Source organism: Diabrotica virgifera, chromosome 2, assembly GCF_917563875.1.
Source record: "Diabrotica virgifera virgifera chromosome 2, PGI_DIABVI_V3a".
Taxonomy (NCBI): Eukaryota; Metazoa; Arthropoda; class Insecta; order Coleoptera; family Chrysomelidae; genus Diabrotica; species Diabrotica virgifera.
Window position 1 is genome coordinate 38,469,838 of NC_065444.1, and position 14,655 is coordinate 38,484,492.

A 14,655-nucleotide genomic window follows, 5' to 3' on the forward strand; every position below is an offset into this window, starting at 1 on the left:
CATGTCATTTAAATCAAAATAAACAAAGATATAAATTTGAAAAATCTTAGATTCCCTTCATTGTTTTTTGTTTTCTTTGAAAGAATTAAATAATATAAAAATATGCACGATGATTTAATCCTATTGAACGAATAATTAACAATATTAGTTATAATTGAAATGACGTTGGCGTTGACTACTTGCAAAACATTTTTGCACAATACCTGCTCATGGATTAAGCAGTAAAAAAGAATAACTGATGTTCTGAAAATTGTTCATGGACGTAATCTTTAAGTTTTCTCAACATTACAATATTTGCTCCTCTTAAATTTGGTGCTCCGTCAGTTGTTACGCTTACTAGGTGGTTACAGCGTTAATTTAAAATTTTCCAAATAGTTCAAAACTACTTCAAAAATATCGTTTCCATTTGTTCAAATTACAAAATTTCATGATTCGATTCTTTACATAAGCAATGCTTATGAGAGTTTTTAGCGCGGTGATGCCGATTTTATCAAAAAGAATTTGTAATCGAACATTAGAGAGATTGAATTAGAACTGTTTTAGAAAGACAATCTACAATTTTAGGATTCCTATGCGTTTAAGTTTATTTGATATACTATAGTTATTACGCATATGAATCCTAAAATTGTAGATTGTCTTTCTAAAACAGTTTTAATTTAATCTCTCTACTGTTCGATTACAAATTATTTTTGATAAAATCGGCATCACCGCGCTAAAAACTCTCATAAGGACTGCATTGCCTATGTTCCCTATACTGTATAGTCAAGGTGAGACGGACTATAGAAACTTAAAAAATATATAAAGCTTTTTTTAAACGCTTTAAAAAAGTTGTAATGAGTTTTCCCCAAAACGTGCTTTATTTTTTGGTTATATCACGTTGAAATATTCGATTTGGAATTTGATGAGTATGAACATATTTTTCATTAGCTACAACTCTGCTTCAACTAGGTCTACAGACCTCATACATTATACACATTATATTTTTTCACTTTTTTGTAGGCTATATTTTCGGTAAGAATGAGTTTTTCGATAAAATACTTACATTTTGAAGTTATTTGCGAAAAACGTATAAAAAAGTGTTTTTTTGTTGAAAAATGAACATATTCACTCGCAAATACACTATAGAACAAAAGTTGCTTATAATTTGTCAGTTTATCTATTTACCGACTTATTTTGAACGTATATTTTTTCAACCCCGAAAAGGGGTAAAACTCACCCCAGGGCAAAAGCACACATCGGCACAATATCACTTTTTTTCTTTGACATGTTATCTATGTTTATGCCAAAATTCATGTCAATCCTAGCGGTTCTTTAACATTTACAGGTTTTGAAATATATTAGCGTTAGTGAACAGACTAAGCGCAGTTTCACACACTACAGTTGAGTCCGCGAGTCTTTACCCGTGCGTCATTAATACCTGGCGAGATAAAACACATACTTTTTATCTAGCATCATTCTCTTCCACGCATGAAACTCATGATAAACCAGCTGCCGTTTGTTATTAAGTAAAAACACATGTTATTTTTATGAACCATCTAGACTCAGTGCATTGAAAAGAGATAGGTACAAAAAAAGACGATTCGGTATGTTTTCATATTTTAAGCACAATTTGTTTGACGTTACTGCTTTGTTTACTTTTGTCGCTGTCAGTCAGTTGAATTTTTTGCGGTTTTTGTCGAATTTTTGCGTTTTGAAGTTGCTTTATATTACACAAACAGTTGTTTTCACAACTAATTTTATATTGGGCTTTGAAATTTTAAGGTAAATAATTATATTTTGGCAATTAATATTTAAAATATACAAAGCTAACGTCATTCACACAGTAAAGAAATGATTGTGTTTAGATTTCCGTCAAAGTGAATAAAATAACAAAAATAAAATATGTTATTGAATTTTTTTATAAATTGTTTATTTATTTATTAATCAATAATAATAAAAGAATTTATTAAGCTACTTCAAATGTAGCTGTAATTCTGCACAAAAATTTTGAAGCAAAACTTACATTTGACATTCTATATATTTGATAACGTCAAATTTTATAATAAAACCCGTAATCGGAACAGTAGCCACTTTCTGTCAGTTGTTGTTGCGTGAAATAGATTTCCGACTTATTTCGTATGCTTTAAATGATGACGCACGGGTAAAGACTCGCGGACTCAACTGTAGGTTCGTTCCAAGACGACACATTTGTTCGATCCCTTGAAGCGTCACGAAATCGATTGGACTGTTTTAATGCGCAGAATCGCCCTTGAACGGTTTTCTTTCGATCCCGAACCGATTACCGGTACGTAACCCTCTTGGAACGTATTTGTGTACCATTTCAAGTTCGAGTTGCGCCTGAGCCATTTTCAGTACGAGTACCACAGTACCACTAGTAGTTTGCTAGATGGTTAGAAATTATTATTTCTAACATGTTCATTAAACATCACTTCAACTTCAAAATCTTCCTCAGAATCGATATCTGACATAAAATCGCTGTCTTCTATGAAAAAAAAATATCCATATTTTTAAGATTAATTTAATTAATTTAAGACTGAATTAATAATTATTTAAACGAAAATCAAAATTCACAGGTACTATTTTTTATAACAGCGTGGATTGTGGATTATTCTATTATTGAATCATCAGCTGATATCATAGCAGTGACCAGTAAAAATGAAAACAATCCTAACTGTGCAAGTCAGTACAAAGCTTGATGGCATGCATGAAAAGGACCGTTCAGTTACCGATTTCGAAACGGTACATGGATCGCTTGGAACAACACAGTGTACGATACGAATCATCGTTCATGTTCGCTTGGAACGCATTTTTTATAATGCGCATGACGAGGGCAGTACGAAGGACGGTTTTCATGTCACTTGGAACGCTCCTACTAAGAATTTGAACGTGCAATGGCTAGCACGTACGATGACTATTCCAATGGTGGCTTAAGCAATCTCATGGTAACTTTCACATTACACGGCGACTTGACCGAACGTTTTAACCGCCGCGCAGTGTTCAAAATTGAAGGAAACGTGATCGTAAGTACAAAAAAAAATAAATCTGAGAATGCCGAAATTAAGGGGTTTGTTTGTACTACTCATGATGCAAGTTCTCAGCAAAAATTGATTTTTTATGTTTGTTAGGGCCAGGTGTATATTAATGATCAAAAGTACAAAATTCAATATAATTTTATACATCTAATTTAAATCCTCAGAGGCTGCCTTTTACTTTGATTATTACTTCATTTATGTGGATAGCTAATATAAAAGTAATTATTTGAGATAAAAGTACATACCTTAAAGATTAAAATAGCATAGTTAGCTTCACGGAAAGGTGCTTTTGATATAATCGGCTGTCTAAAAACCTATACAATTGTTGATAAAATTAATGTTTGACAGCGTATTACGTTTATTGTGCCACATTAAATCCTTCACTAAATGAAAGATTACAATGTAAGGAATAAAAAAATATAAACTGCGCGTCATAGAAAACGGGCACCCTAAAAAATGGGTAATTTTTGAGGTTGCGCATCTCCTAAACCTGTTGTCCGATTTAAGTGATTTTTTGAATATCTTATAGCCTTATTCATTGTCAATATCCCTGTGATAATATTTTTGCTAAACAGGTAAATTTTCATTGTATACCGGATGTACAAATCAAACTGTGTTTTTTTCTCAAAGTTGACAACACCCTGTGGAATATCATAGCATTTATAAAATATGGAAATTAAAACCCAACTATAGCCTCAGGTTTTCTCAATATTCTGTTTTTAATTCATTCGCTTTTGTTGGATAATACAAAAGTTAGGTACTTTAACAATTAGCCATGTTTTTTTTTTCAGTACAGGGTGTTTCTATACAAGTGCGACAAACTTTAAGGGGTAATTCTGCATTAAAAAATAATGACAGTTTGCTTTATAATCGTATGTATAAACCTACCAAATTTCATTTGCATATCTCAACCGGTTTTAGGGCAATAAAATAAATCGTCAGTTTGTAAAAAAAAATCAACATCCCGTATCTCGTAAACGAAGCATTTGCGGACATAAGTTTATCAATTGCCTCTTTAAGTTTGTCGCACTTATTTACAAACAACCTATACTGATGAAGAACATGACTAGTTGTTAAAGTACATAACTTTTGTATTATTCAACATAAGAGAATGAATAAAAAAACAGAATGTTCAGAAAACCTGAGGATATAGTCGGGATTTAATTTCAGTATTTTATAAAGGTTAGAATATTCCACAGGGTGTTGCGAACTTTGAGAAAAAAACACAGTTTGGTTCGTACACCCGGTATACAATGAAAATTTACCTGTTTAGCAAAAATATTTTTACAGGGATATTGATAAAGAATAAGGCTATAACATATTCAAAAAATCACTTAAATCGGACAACAGGTTAAGGAGATACGCGACATCAAAATTGACCCATTTTTTAGGGTGCCCGTTTTTTATGACGCGCAGTGTATAAGACAAACAGAGCAAAGGTGCGCAACTGAGTCTGAATTGCACTCGTACGTATTGTTTACATGTATTTCAACATTGTACACATGATATTTGTTAGGGTTACGAAAAGAGATTTTAGTTTTGATGAAGTAGTGCTATTCCTCAATAGAGAATATACTCTCTATGTAAATAACATACTCCTGAGTAGTAACGATAAAATCATTAGTTTTCGAGATGTTTGAACTTAAACAAGTAGGTAACGGCACAGATATTTTGATTATGTATTGTACTGCTGAATTTTTAATTTCAAATATCTCGAAAACTTATGATTTTATCATTATGAATGAATAATATACTCTTCAGTCTTAACGATAAAATCATTGATTTTAGAGATATTTGAAGTTTAAAATTAAGCGGCATTGTCCACTTATATTTTCCCCCATTTTAACTGCCTTATAACTTCTAAACGGCTCAAGATAGAAATATGCGGTTTTCGCTGAAATGTTTTATTTTAGTAAAAGTTTTGTCTGAATGGATTGAATTTTTTATATCGCTTTCAAATACGAAAAAAAATGGCTGATTTTTGAAAAAAACGTTGTTGACTTTTTTTTTAATGGAACATCCAGTATATTTTTTTGTAAATTGAAAGAAAGGTCATTCACCTATCCAGCGATATAAAGTTTTTTAAAATCGGTTGTCAAATCACTGAGTAATTAATTTTTAAAATGAGGGGTGCAACGTGGATATCACATACCTAAATAACATAACTGAGCAAAATGATATTATGTTATGTGATTTCCACATTGCATCTCTCATTTTAAAAATTAATTGCTCAGTCATTTGGCAACCGATTTTAAAAAAATTTATATCGCTGGATAGGTAAATGACCGTTTTTTCAAGATACAAAAAAATATACTGGGTGTTTTAATAAAAAAAAAATCAACAACGTTTTTTTTTAAAAATCCGTCATTTTTTATTTAAAAACGATTTAAAAAATAGTCACTTACCTAAAAATTTCAAAAACGCTCATTTATCTATCCAGCGATATAAAATTTTTTAAAATCGGTTGTCAAATGACTGAGCAATTAATTTTTAAAATGAGAGATGCAATGTGGAAATCACGTAACTTGGTTAGTTATGTTATTTAGGTATGTGATATCCACGTTACACCTCTCATTTTAAAAATTAATTACTCAGTGATTTGACAACCGATTTTGAAAAACTTTATATCGCTAGATAGGTGAATGACCTTTCTTTCAATTTACAAAAGAATATACTGGGTGTTCCATTAAAAAAAGTCAACAACGTTTTTTTCAAAAATCCACCATATTTTATTTCGTATTTGAAAGCGAAATAAAAAAATTCAATCCCTTCAGACAAAACTTTTACTAAAATAAAACATTTCAGTGAAAACCGCATATTTTTATCTTGAGCCGTTTAGAAGTTACAGGCAGTTAAAATGGGGGAAAATATAAGTGGACACCCGGTACATTAATCAAATATCTGTGCCGTTACATGTTTAACTTCAAATATCTCGAAAACTAATGACTTTATCGTTGCGAATGAAGTGTATGTTATTTACATAGAGAGTATTGGAGAATCGAAAAATTGCGCTAAAATGGCATTTCCGCCAGTGGCGTATAATTTGGAAAGGGTCAACCGTTCACTGTCCCCTGTCGTACGCCTCTGGTAATAGCCAGAAACGTTTGTTTAACATAATTCTATAGGGTGTACAGTACCTACACTTTGTGCGAAGTATGAAAAGGATACGTCGAAAAGTTTTTAAACCACTGAGCAAAAATAGTTTTTAAATTTTTAAATAAAACACCCTGTAACTCTGTAAGGTGCCACATTTTATTTAAGTGATTTGGGTTAAATCCTAATATTTTGAGGTCTAGAATCTACAACTCAAAGATTGGACATTCTTAATGAAACACCCTGTATAACGATATTTTTTAATTGATTCACCCCCTAATGAAGGGATAAAAACTAAAAAAACGACCCCTGTTATATATATATATATATATATATATATATATATATATATATATATATATATATATATATACTCGTTATACGGTATAATATCTCAAATATTTCAAGTTTTCAGCGAGATAACTTTTACAGTTTAAACAAATTTAGTTTCGATCACGTTTTGACCAATTTTGAACACTGTGCGCCGTGTAATGAGAAAGGTTCCATATGATTGATAACATTCCACCACTATTGGAATGTCATCGTGCGTTCTAGCATAGCCACCTTTACTTAACAAGCCATGAAGTTGAAACTTGGCAAGATCTATTGGTAGACCGATTAATTCTGACAGTTCTCATTTGTTTTTAAATAATTTTCACTGTATTTACAGAGAAACTGAAACATTTTACAATATTTCGTGCTCCAAATTATAAAGAACATTAAAAGGTATGTTATTAAGATGATTTTAGTTCAATATAATATATTTTTATATAAACTTGCGTGCATATAGAAATCCGTCCACTTAAAAATTTTGTCATTTTTAATGTCTCATATTTCCTAAACCTGTTGGCAGATTTAAGTGATTTTTATAATATGTTATAGCCTAATTCTTTAACAATACCTCTGTAATAATATTGTTGGTAAACAGTTAAATTTTTATGGTGTACCGGGCATTTAAAAAATACTGAAATTAAAACCCAACTATAGACTCCGGTTTTCTTAACATTCTGTTTTTTTGATTAATTTGCTTATGTTTAACAACTAGATTTGTTCTTTATCAATTCAGGGTGTTTCTAAATAAGTTCGACAAACTTTAAGGGGAAAGGAACAAAATGAAAAATTTTGACGCCTGTATTTTAAAGGTAATCATTTTTTTCGAATTCTGAGAAAACTAATAAGTATTTTTGAAAAATTGAAACGCAGAATAAAAGATTATTTTATTACCGAGGGCCAAAAGTCCCTTAGAATGAATAAAAAGTTTTTTTAATGACATATTTGAAACTAAAAATCACACTAAATTTTCTTAGGTTTTCACCCCTGTAACTTATTAAAATAAACATAGAAGTTTTCAGGAACTTTGGGTCCTTGGTCCTAACGTAATCTTTCACTCTGCGTTTAAATTTTTGAAAAATACTTATTAGTTTTCTTAGGATTCGAAAAAAATAAATCCCGTTTATATTCTTATTGTTTTTTTTTTGTATAATAAACGTTACTTACAAGGAATTACTTTTAATATTATTTTGTACAAACTTCCAATTAATAATATTTTCTTGTTCGACTCAAAAAATACTATAAATTTTACCAGAATTTGTACTTTAAAATCGTAGTTTCGAAAGCGGTAGTCCGCAAGTCAGACTACGGACGTCATCAATTGCGACGTTGCCTTTTTCTCTTCATGGCTTGTAAAGTAAAGGTGGCTATGGTTCTAGCCATCGCACCCTTTTTGACGTTTGACGTTTTTGTCGTTCTACCTTTGATTTGTTTTCAGACAGCGAAACAGGAGGCGCTGCAAGGGGTAAAGGTCACAAAGGAGTTGCAGCAAGTGAATAAAGACATGGTCATGATCGGAGAACTGCATGCCAAATACCAGGAGAGATTAGACAGTTTAGATGTAGGTAAAGTGTATCAGTGCGAGTTAGACGAAGTACGGAAAGCATGCCATGACGATGTTAAAGGTATGTCTATATTTTTTTATTATTTAAGGGGTTAGGTCCACTTGTAAGGCAAAAAAAGAAGCTTTTTTGCAAATTTTTTCTGAAGACGGATTTATTATTTATGAATAAATCTTTGTTTACATTAAAGATATACATTTCAAGAAGTTACAAAAAATTTTCATGTCAAAATGTCTATAATATTAAGAGATATAGTCAATTTGCTGAGACACAAAAAAAAAACGTTTTGCGGTGATCACGATTGCAGCAGTCTGGATCATCTGAAGCCAAACGAACGGGGATCTTTAGCAAATCAGTTAATGCTCCGGATGGCCGAAGGGTTTGTTCATATTTTGATTTGTCGCAACATGGCGGACGTTCAAAATCAACATTTTTTTTACCCAAATTTTCGTCACTTTTTCGGCTATAAAAAAATTTTTCATCGTACAAAAAAATCCTTCGTCCATCCGGAGGACAATTATTTGTAAAATAAGCCGTTAAAATTTCAAGAGGATGTGGTCGAAAATGTGGTTTCGAGAAAAACGCGTTTAAAGTTTTGAGTATAGTTTACTCTTACTTTATTATGCCGGATTTATACTCAGCCATTGCCACTGCTGCTGTCGCTGTCCCCGAAATATTGCCCGAAATACGATATCGACGCGAGTGAGGTGTTCACATCAGTTCCTCGCCAATGTCCTCACAACTCATTTACCGAACGACTCACAAGATGAAATGTGACGGCAGCATCGTCTTGCTCCCTTACTCACTTGGCGCTTTGCCGGCGGCAAGTGAGAGAGAGAGAGTAGTTGAATGTGCCCACTCACTCACGTTCGCGCTGCCAGTCCTTTGACTTCCATCTCGAAAACCGACTTTTGAGGGAGCGCTGTGCAATGGGAGTAGCATGAGCAGCAGCAGCACGAGTGAGCTATTTACACATTCACGCTGCCCACTTTCCTGCCCAATTCCTTGTCCAACAGGAGTGAGTGTAAATGCGGTATTAGAGGTAGGTGTGTTCTAAGTTGTATATCTCGGCGAATAATAGTTCGATTGATCTAAAAATTTCAGGGAATACTTTTGAAATGTTATACTTTTAGAAAATGTAATAAAAAATCGATTTTTTGTAAATTATGAGTGGACCTAACCCCTTAACATGGAAAATAGAGGAAAACATAACTACTGAAAATATTCATTTTTTATCTTTATTTCTTTATAGTACGGGATCCGGTATAGGTCGACCTGCACCCATCTGCTTTCCGGGTAAAACATTTTTTTTATTAAATTTCATACATAGACAAATATTTCTAGCATGGATTGCCTATCAAAATCGTGTCATAGCTATCCTTAAGGGGGCCGTAGGGGTTGAAATCAATATTTCAATCACATTTTTTTTTTAAAGTATGGTAGAATTATTTTATTTTTAAATTAAATATGCATATTCAGTACAATTCATAAATTATTCAAGAAATAATTCAAGGAAAAATACTGAAAAATAAGCCAACAGTGGTAAATTTTTAAAGACACCTCAAAAAACAATGAATTTTGCGGTGGACACCAGAACTCATCGCTAGATCATGGTAAACAAAAAATTCAAAAAGATTTTATTAGCTTATGAGTTTTTCGAGGTAACGCTGTCGAGTTTTTTAGTTCTATCGAATTTTGACTTTTTGATATCACTCAGAAGTCAAAACAACAAGTCTTTTATGCAAAAAGGGTGAAAATCAACTTATTTATTATTGTTAAACGAAAAAATAAGCATAAAACAAAAAATATCTCGACAGCGTTACCTCAAGGAATGTCTAAAGAAAATATATACAAAATTCCAGGTAGGGTGGTCAAATAGTTTTTGAGTTACAAGGTCTACAGCCTTTGAAAAAAGCAGATTTGAGAAAAACGCGTGTAAAGTATTGTCAACTTTTATTTTCAATTTCTTTTTTGTCTGTCAAATCGTAAAGTGATGCACACTGGAATATTTTTTTGAATCACGAAGTGATTTACAAAAGAAAATGAGAACAGCTGTTGACCGTTTCTCACTATGCTCATGCAAGCTGGCGCGAACTTGCTGCAAAGCGAGTCGAAGGTAGGGAGCGTAGAATATCCCTACCTTCGACTTGCTTTGCAGCAAGTTGGGGCCAGCACGCTTCAACGTAGTGAACAACGGTCAACAACTGTTCTCATTTTCTTTTGTAAATTACTCCGCGATTCAAAAAGATCTTCCGGTGTGGATCATTTTACGATTTGACAGACAAACAAAGCAAAAAGAAATTGAAAATAAAAGTTGACAATACTTTAAACGCGGTTTCCTCAAAACTGCTTTTTTCAAAGGCTGTATAGACATTGTAACTCAAAAACTACTTGACCCACCCACCTGGAATTTTGTATATATTTTCTTTAGACATTCCTTGAGGTAACGCTGTCGAGATATTTTTTGTTTTATGCTTAATTTTATAAAAATTAAGCATAATTAATTAAAATTGCTTAATTTTATAAATATGTTGATTTTCACCTTTTTTTGCAAAAAAAATCGTTGTTTTGACTTCTGATTGATATCAAAATGTCAAAAGTCGATAAAACTAAAAAACTTTACAGCGTTACCTCGAAGAACTCATAAGCTAATAAAATATATTTGAATTTTTTTTACCATGATCCAACGATGAGTTTTGATGTCAACCGCAAAATTCATTAGATTTTGAGGTGTCTTTAAAAATTTGCCACCGTTGGTTTATTTTTCAATATTTTTCCTTGAATTTTTTCTTGAATAATCTATGAGTTGTACTGAATATGCCTATTTAATTTTAAAATAAAATAATTCTACCATACTTCAAAAAAAATGTGCTTTAAATATTGATTTCAACCCCTACGGCCCTCCCTTAAGGATAGCTATGACACGATTTTGATAGGCAACTCATGCTACAAATATTTGTCTGTGTGAAATTTAATAAAAAAAATGTTTCACCCGGAAAGCAGACGGGTGCAGTTCGCCCTATATTCGGATCTTAGACTATTCTTAATAGGCTCACAAATGTTTTTACTCCTTTTTAGTTCTCAATCAACAGCTGGATAACAAAATGGCAAGTTTAGAAGCCTACAGGACCAGAGTTCTCGAGTTAGAACATGTGATAGTCTCGAAGGACGATCTAATTTTATCTCAGAAACAAATGCTGGCAGCCATTAATGAAGAAAAGTTTGAGAAATTGGAGGTAAGTAACTATCTATCTATCTATCTATCTATCTATCTATCTATCTTATCTATCTATCTATCTATCTATCTATTACCCTTCATTTCTCCTCCTTATTTTTCCACTCTTCTCGGTTCAGTGCTAATCCTGTCCATCTGGTCCCTGCGTATCTGTTTAGGTAATCCGACCATCTCATCTGTGGTCTGACCTTTCCTCTTTTATGGTCCCAAGGTCTCCAGTGGGTTATCGCTTCATTCCATCTTCCGTCTCTTTGTCTGCTGTTGTGTCCTGCAAATTTCCATTCGAGAGTAGCTGCATGTTTGTTTATCTTTCACATTGGTTTTATTTCTGATCCATGTATTTTTCTTTTTATCACTTATTCTTCAATTTGGACGAGTGATATCATCATTTAAAGGGGGAATATTCTCAAATTTAAATGTACACGGCGGCCCTCGGAAACTACCTGTTTAATTTGCGTTTTCTCATAAGAAATCACAGAATGTATAATTCCTATTAATTTATTTGTGCTTCTCTATAGCAGAATTGGTCTGCTATGGCCATAAAAACCCTGAATTTTGTCGACCCATCGATTATTACCGTCATAAAAATATTAAAAAATATGTTTTTTTTTTCAATAGTAAAAATTAGTAAAAACTGAGGCAATAAATCACGAATCCATAGATAAAAGGGTTAGGTTACGAAAAAAACCAGTTATTCTTTACCTCGTTCCAATAAGAGTAGCAAGACACGTTCATTTACATAGGCGGTTCTGTGGGAGTTGAATTTTCTGATTATTTATAGTGAATTTTTAATTATACATATTCTGTGATTATAAATAAATATAAATACAATGTGTAAATTATAAATACAATGGACGAACAACCGAATTGTTCTAAGAGCAGCACTGTATTTTCAGATTTAGACAGCGATTAATATTTTCTATTAGTTTAGTAAGTTTGTAGTGCTTAGTGTTTGTAAAACAGGAAGTGGTTGAATGCTATATTAAATTTACGGAAATAAAAGGCAGATATCGAGCACTGAGTTTTATTAAATCTTAACCAAGTATACTTTCGCTCCTAAAGCATCTTCAGGGGCATTTCGTTAAAAAAGGAAGGTATACTCGAATGTTATTAACATTAGTTTGAATTATGGTGGCATCTTATAACATATACATAGGTACTTAACATACACTAGCACTAGACGAAGGACCAACAGATAAAAATTGATTGCCGGTACTTCAATATGCAGAAGTACCCAAGTACCGGCAATCAATTTTTATCTGTCTGCCCTTGTTCTATTGTATGTTAAGTATATGTTTTGATCTCTACTCCAGAGACTGCTTTCAAAGTTAAAAAAATAGAAAATAAAAAACATAAGAATACATAAATATATAATAAACAAATAAAATAAATATAACTATCATTTATATAATGAAATTAGTCTATCCACCATCACAGAAAAAACCCAGTACATTCTGCTCTATCACATAGGTATACAGGCAAGATATCAACAAAAATAGCCAGATACATAGAAAAGAAAGAAATAACACCAGCTTTCAGAACTAATAACAACTTAGGCAAATACTTTAAGAACCATAAGAACAGAAAGAGAAAGCAATTACAGAGTGGTGTTTACAAAGTGGCATGTGTCAAACATGCTTACATTGGTCAAACTGGTAGAACCTTTGACAAACGAATAGCAGAACACAAAAGGGCTTTCAACAATAGAAAAACAGACACTTCTACATACGCACTTCACCTTCTAGATCTTAATCATTCATTTAATGAACAGTTTCAAATTCTTCATACTCAAAATAAAGGCCTGATAAGCTATCTAGATATATTAGAATCTATGGAAATTAATAAAATGAAAAATACAGATATAATTCTGAATGACCAACTTGAGACAAATAGCTTCCCACTCCTCAACCTATTCAGTTAGAGACTTTAAAATGCAAACAAATCGTAAAATAAATCACTTGAGAAAGGCACTCTGCTGAAACAGCTGTAGTTAGTTACATAGTTTAAAAATAAATTTTGTGGAAGTAACGAAAACAAAAGTTGTCAGTGTTTTATTGTTAGATATCATTTATATCTTTGAAAACGGTCTTTGGATATAGAGATCGAAACGCCAGTGAAAATCTGTAAATAAAAATATGTTGTGACCAATTTTAACAAATAATATTTAAAAAATATAATATAATTAACGTTGAAATAAAAGTGAGTGTACGCCACTGGATCTTCATGCGTCTTTCCGCGAGTTACAGTACAATGACCGCTACCATCCAGTAAATTCTACCACGTGGAGTCAACACGAGTCTACCGCTTGAACATTCTGGACCTAATTGCGACGTATTGGACAGCAAGATCAGCAATTATAAAATTATAAAACACCATGTGAAAATCAATATTTTTCAGTCTGATTTTAAATTATTGAGTTGTCACTAAAATCTTTGTGTGTCGAAATAAAAGTTTTAATTGTGAAGTTTAGTTTTTAAAAAAGTGTTTTTCCAAAGAACATTCATAATTGGCGCAGAGTCAGTGCGGAAGTGGAAGAGTCTTTACAGATCCTCGTCACTTTTAAGTGTTTGTCCACTGTTCCAAGAACCAGCCCCAGGGAAACCATTGCAGAGTTCACCCGAGGGAATTAGCAGTTAGAAATAGAAGTTAGGAGCCTTCAGGAGCAAAGGAATGCACATCGGCATCGTCTTTATCCTGTAAGCGATTTTTATTATTACTTAGAATTAAGAAGATTAATTTTTGAAAGAGATATTAATAAATCAGACTCCTCTGAGTCCTTAGATTGAATCAGAGCTAGATTAAGAAGATAAAAACAAAGATTTGAATAAATTAATAGAAAGACTAAAATAATTTAGAAATATCTCCTCTAAGTCCTTAGATTGACTTTAGAGCCAGATTTAGAAATTTATTTAAAGAAAAATTTGAATAGCTTAATAAATACTATATATTAATAAACACTAGAGATTAATAGATAAATAATAAGCAGTTTAAGATTGATATATTTGAAATTACTATACGTATTTGACTATTGACTATATATATTGACATTTTTTAAATATGGCAGTTCCACAATTTGATGTGAAAAATTTATGCATTCTTCCAAATTTCGACGGAAACCCAAATGAATTACATGAATTTATTAAAGTTTCTACAATACTTCTAAACCATTATTATGATAGACTAAATGCAGCTAATATCCAAAATAAATTTTTGCTTCATGGTATTATAAGTAAATTAACAGGTAGAGCCAAAGAAGTTATATCTGTATATGGATGCGAAACTTTTGACGAAATAAAAAATGCATTAATTCAAAATTTTGGAGACCAAAGAGACGAAAATTCGCTTACAAGAGACTTAGTAAATTTAAGACAAGGAGCAACAGAATCTATCATGCATTTTTACG

At 32.0% G+C, this 14,655-nt stretch overlaps 1 protein-coding gene across 4 annotated transcripts in view; it reads left to right on the top strand.

Annotated features, from left to right (window-relative positions):
- The window catches only part of LOC114327680 (hamartin), a 117,254-nt gene that overhangs the window by 87,069 nt on the left and 15,530 nt on the right, over positions 1 to 14,655 (top strand). For all 4 annotated transcript variants that reach the window (XM_050643606.1, XM_050643609.1, XM_050643607.1 and 1 more), the window contains 2 exons: positions 7,894 to 8,080; positions 11,096 to 11,253. In XM_050643606.1, the coding sequence (XP_050499563.1) occupies positions 7,894 to 8,080; positions 11,096 to 11,253 (345 nt within the window). The remainder of the gene's footprint in view (positions 1 to 7,893; positions 8,081 to 11,095; positions 11,254 to 14,655) is intronic.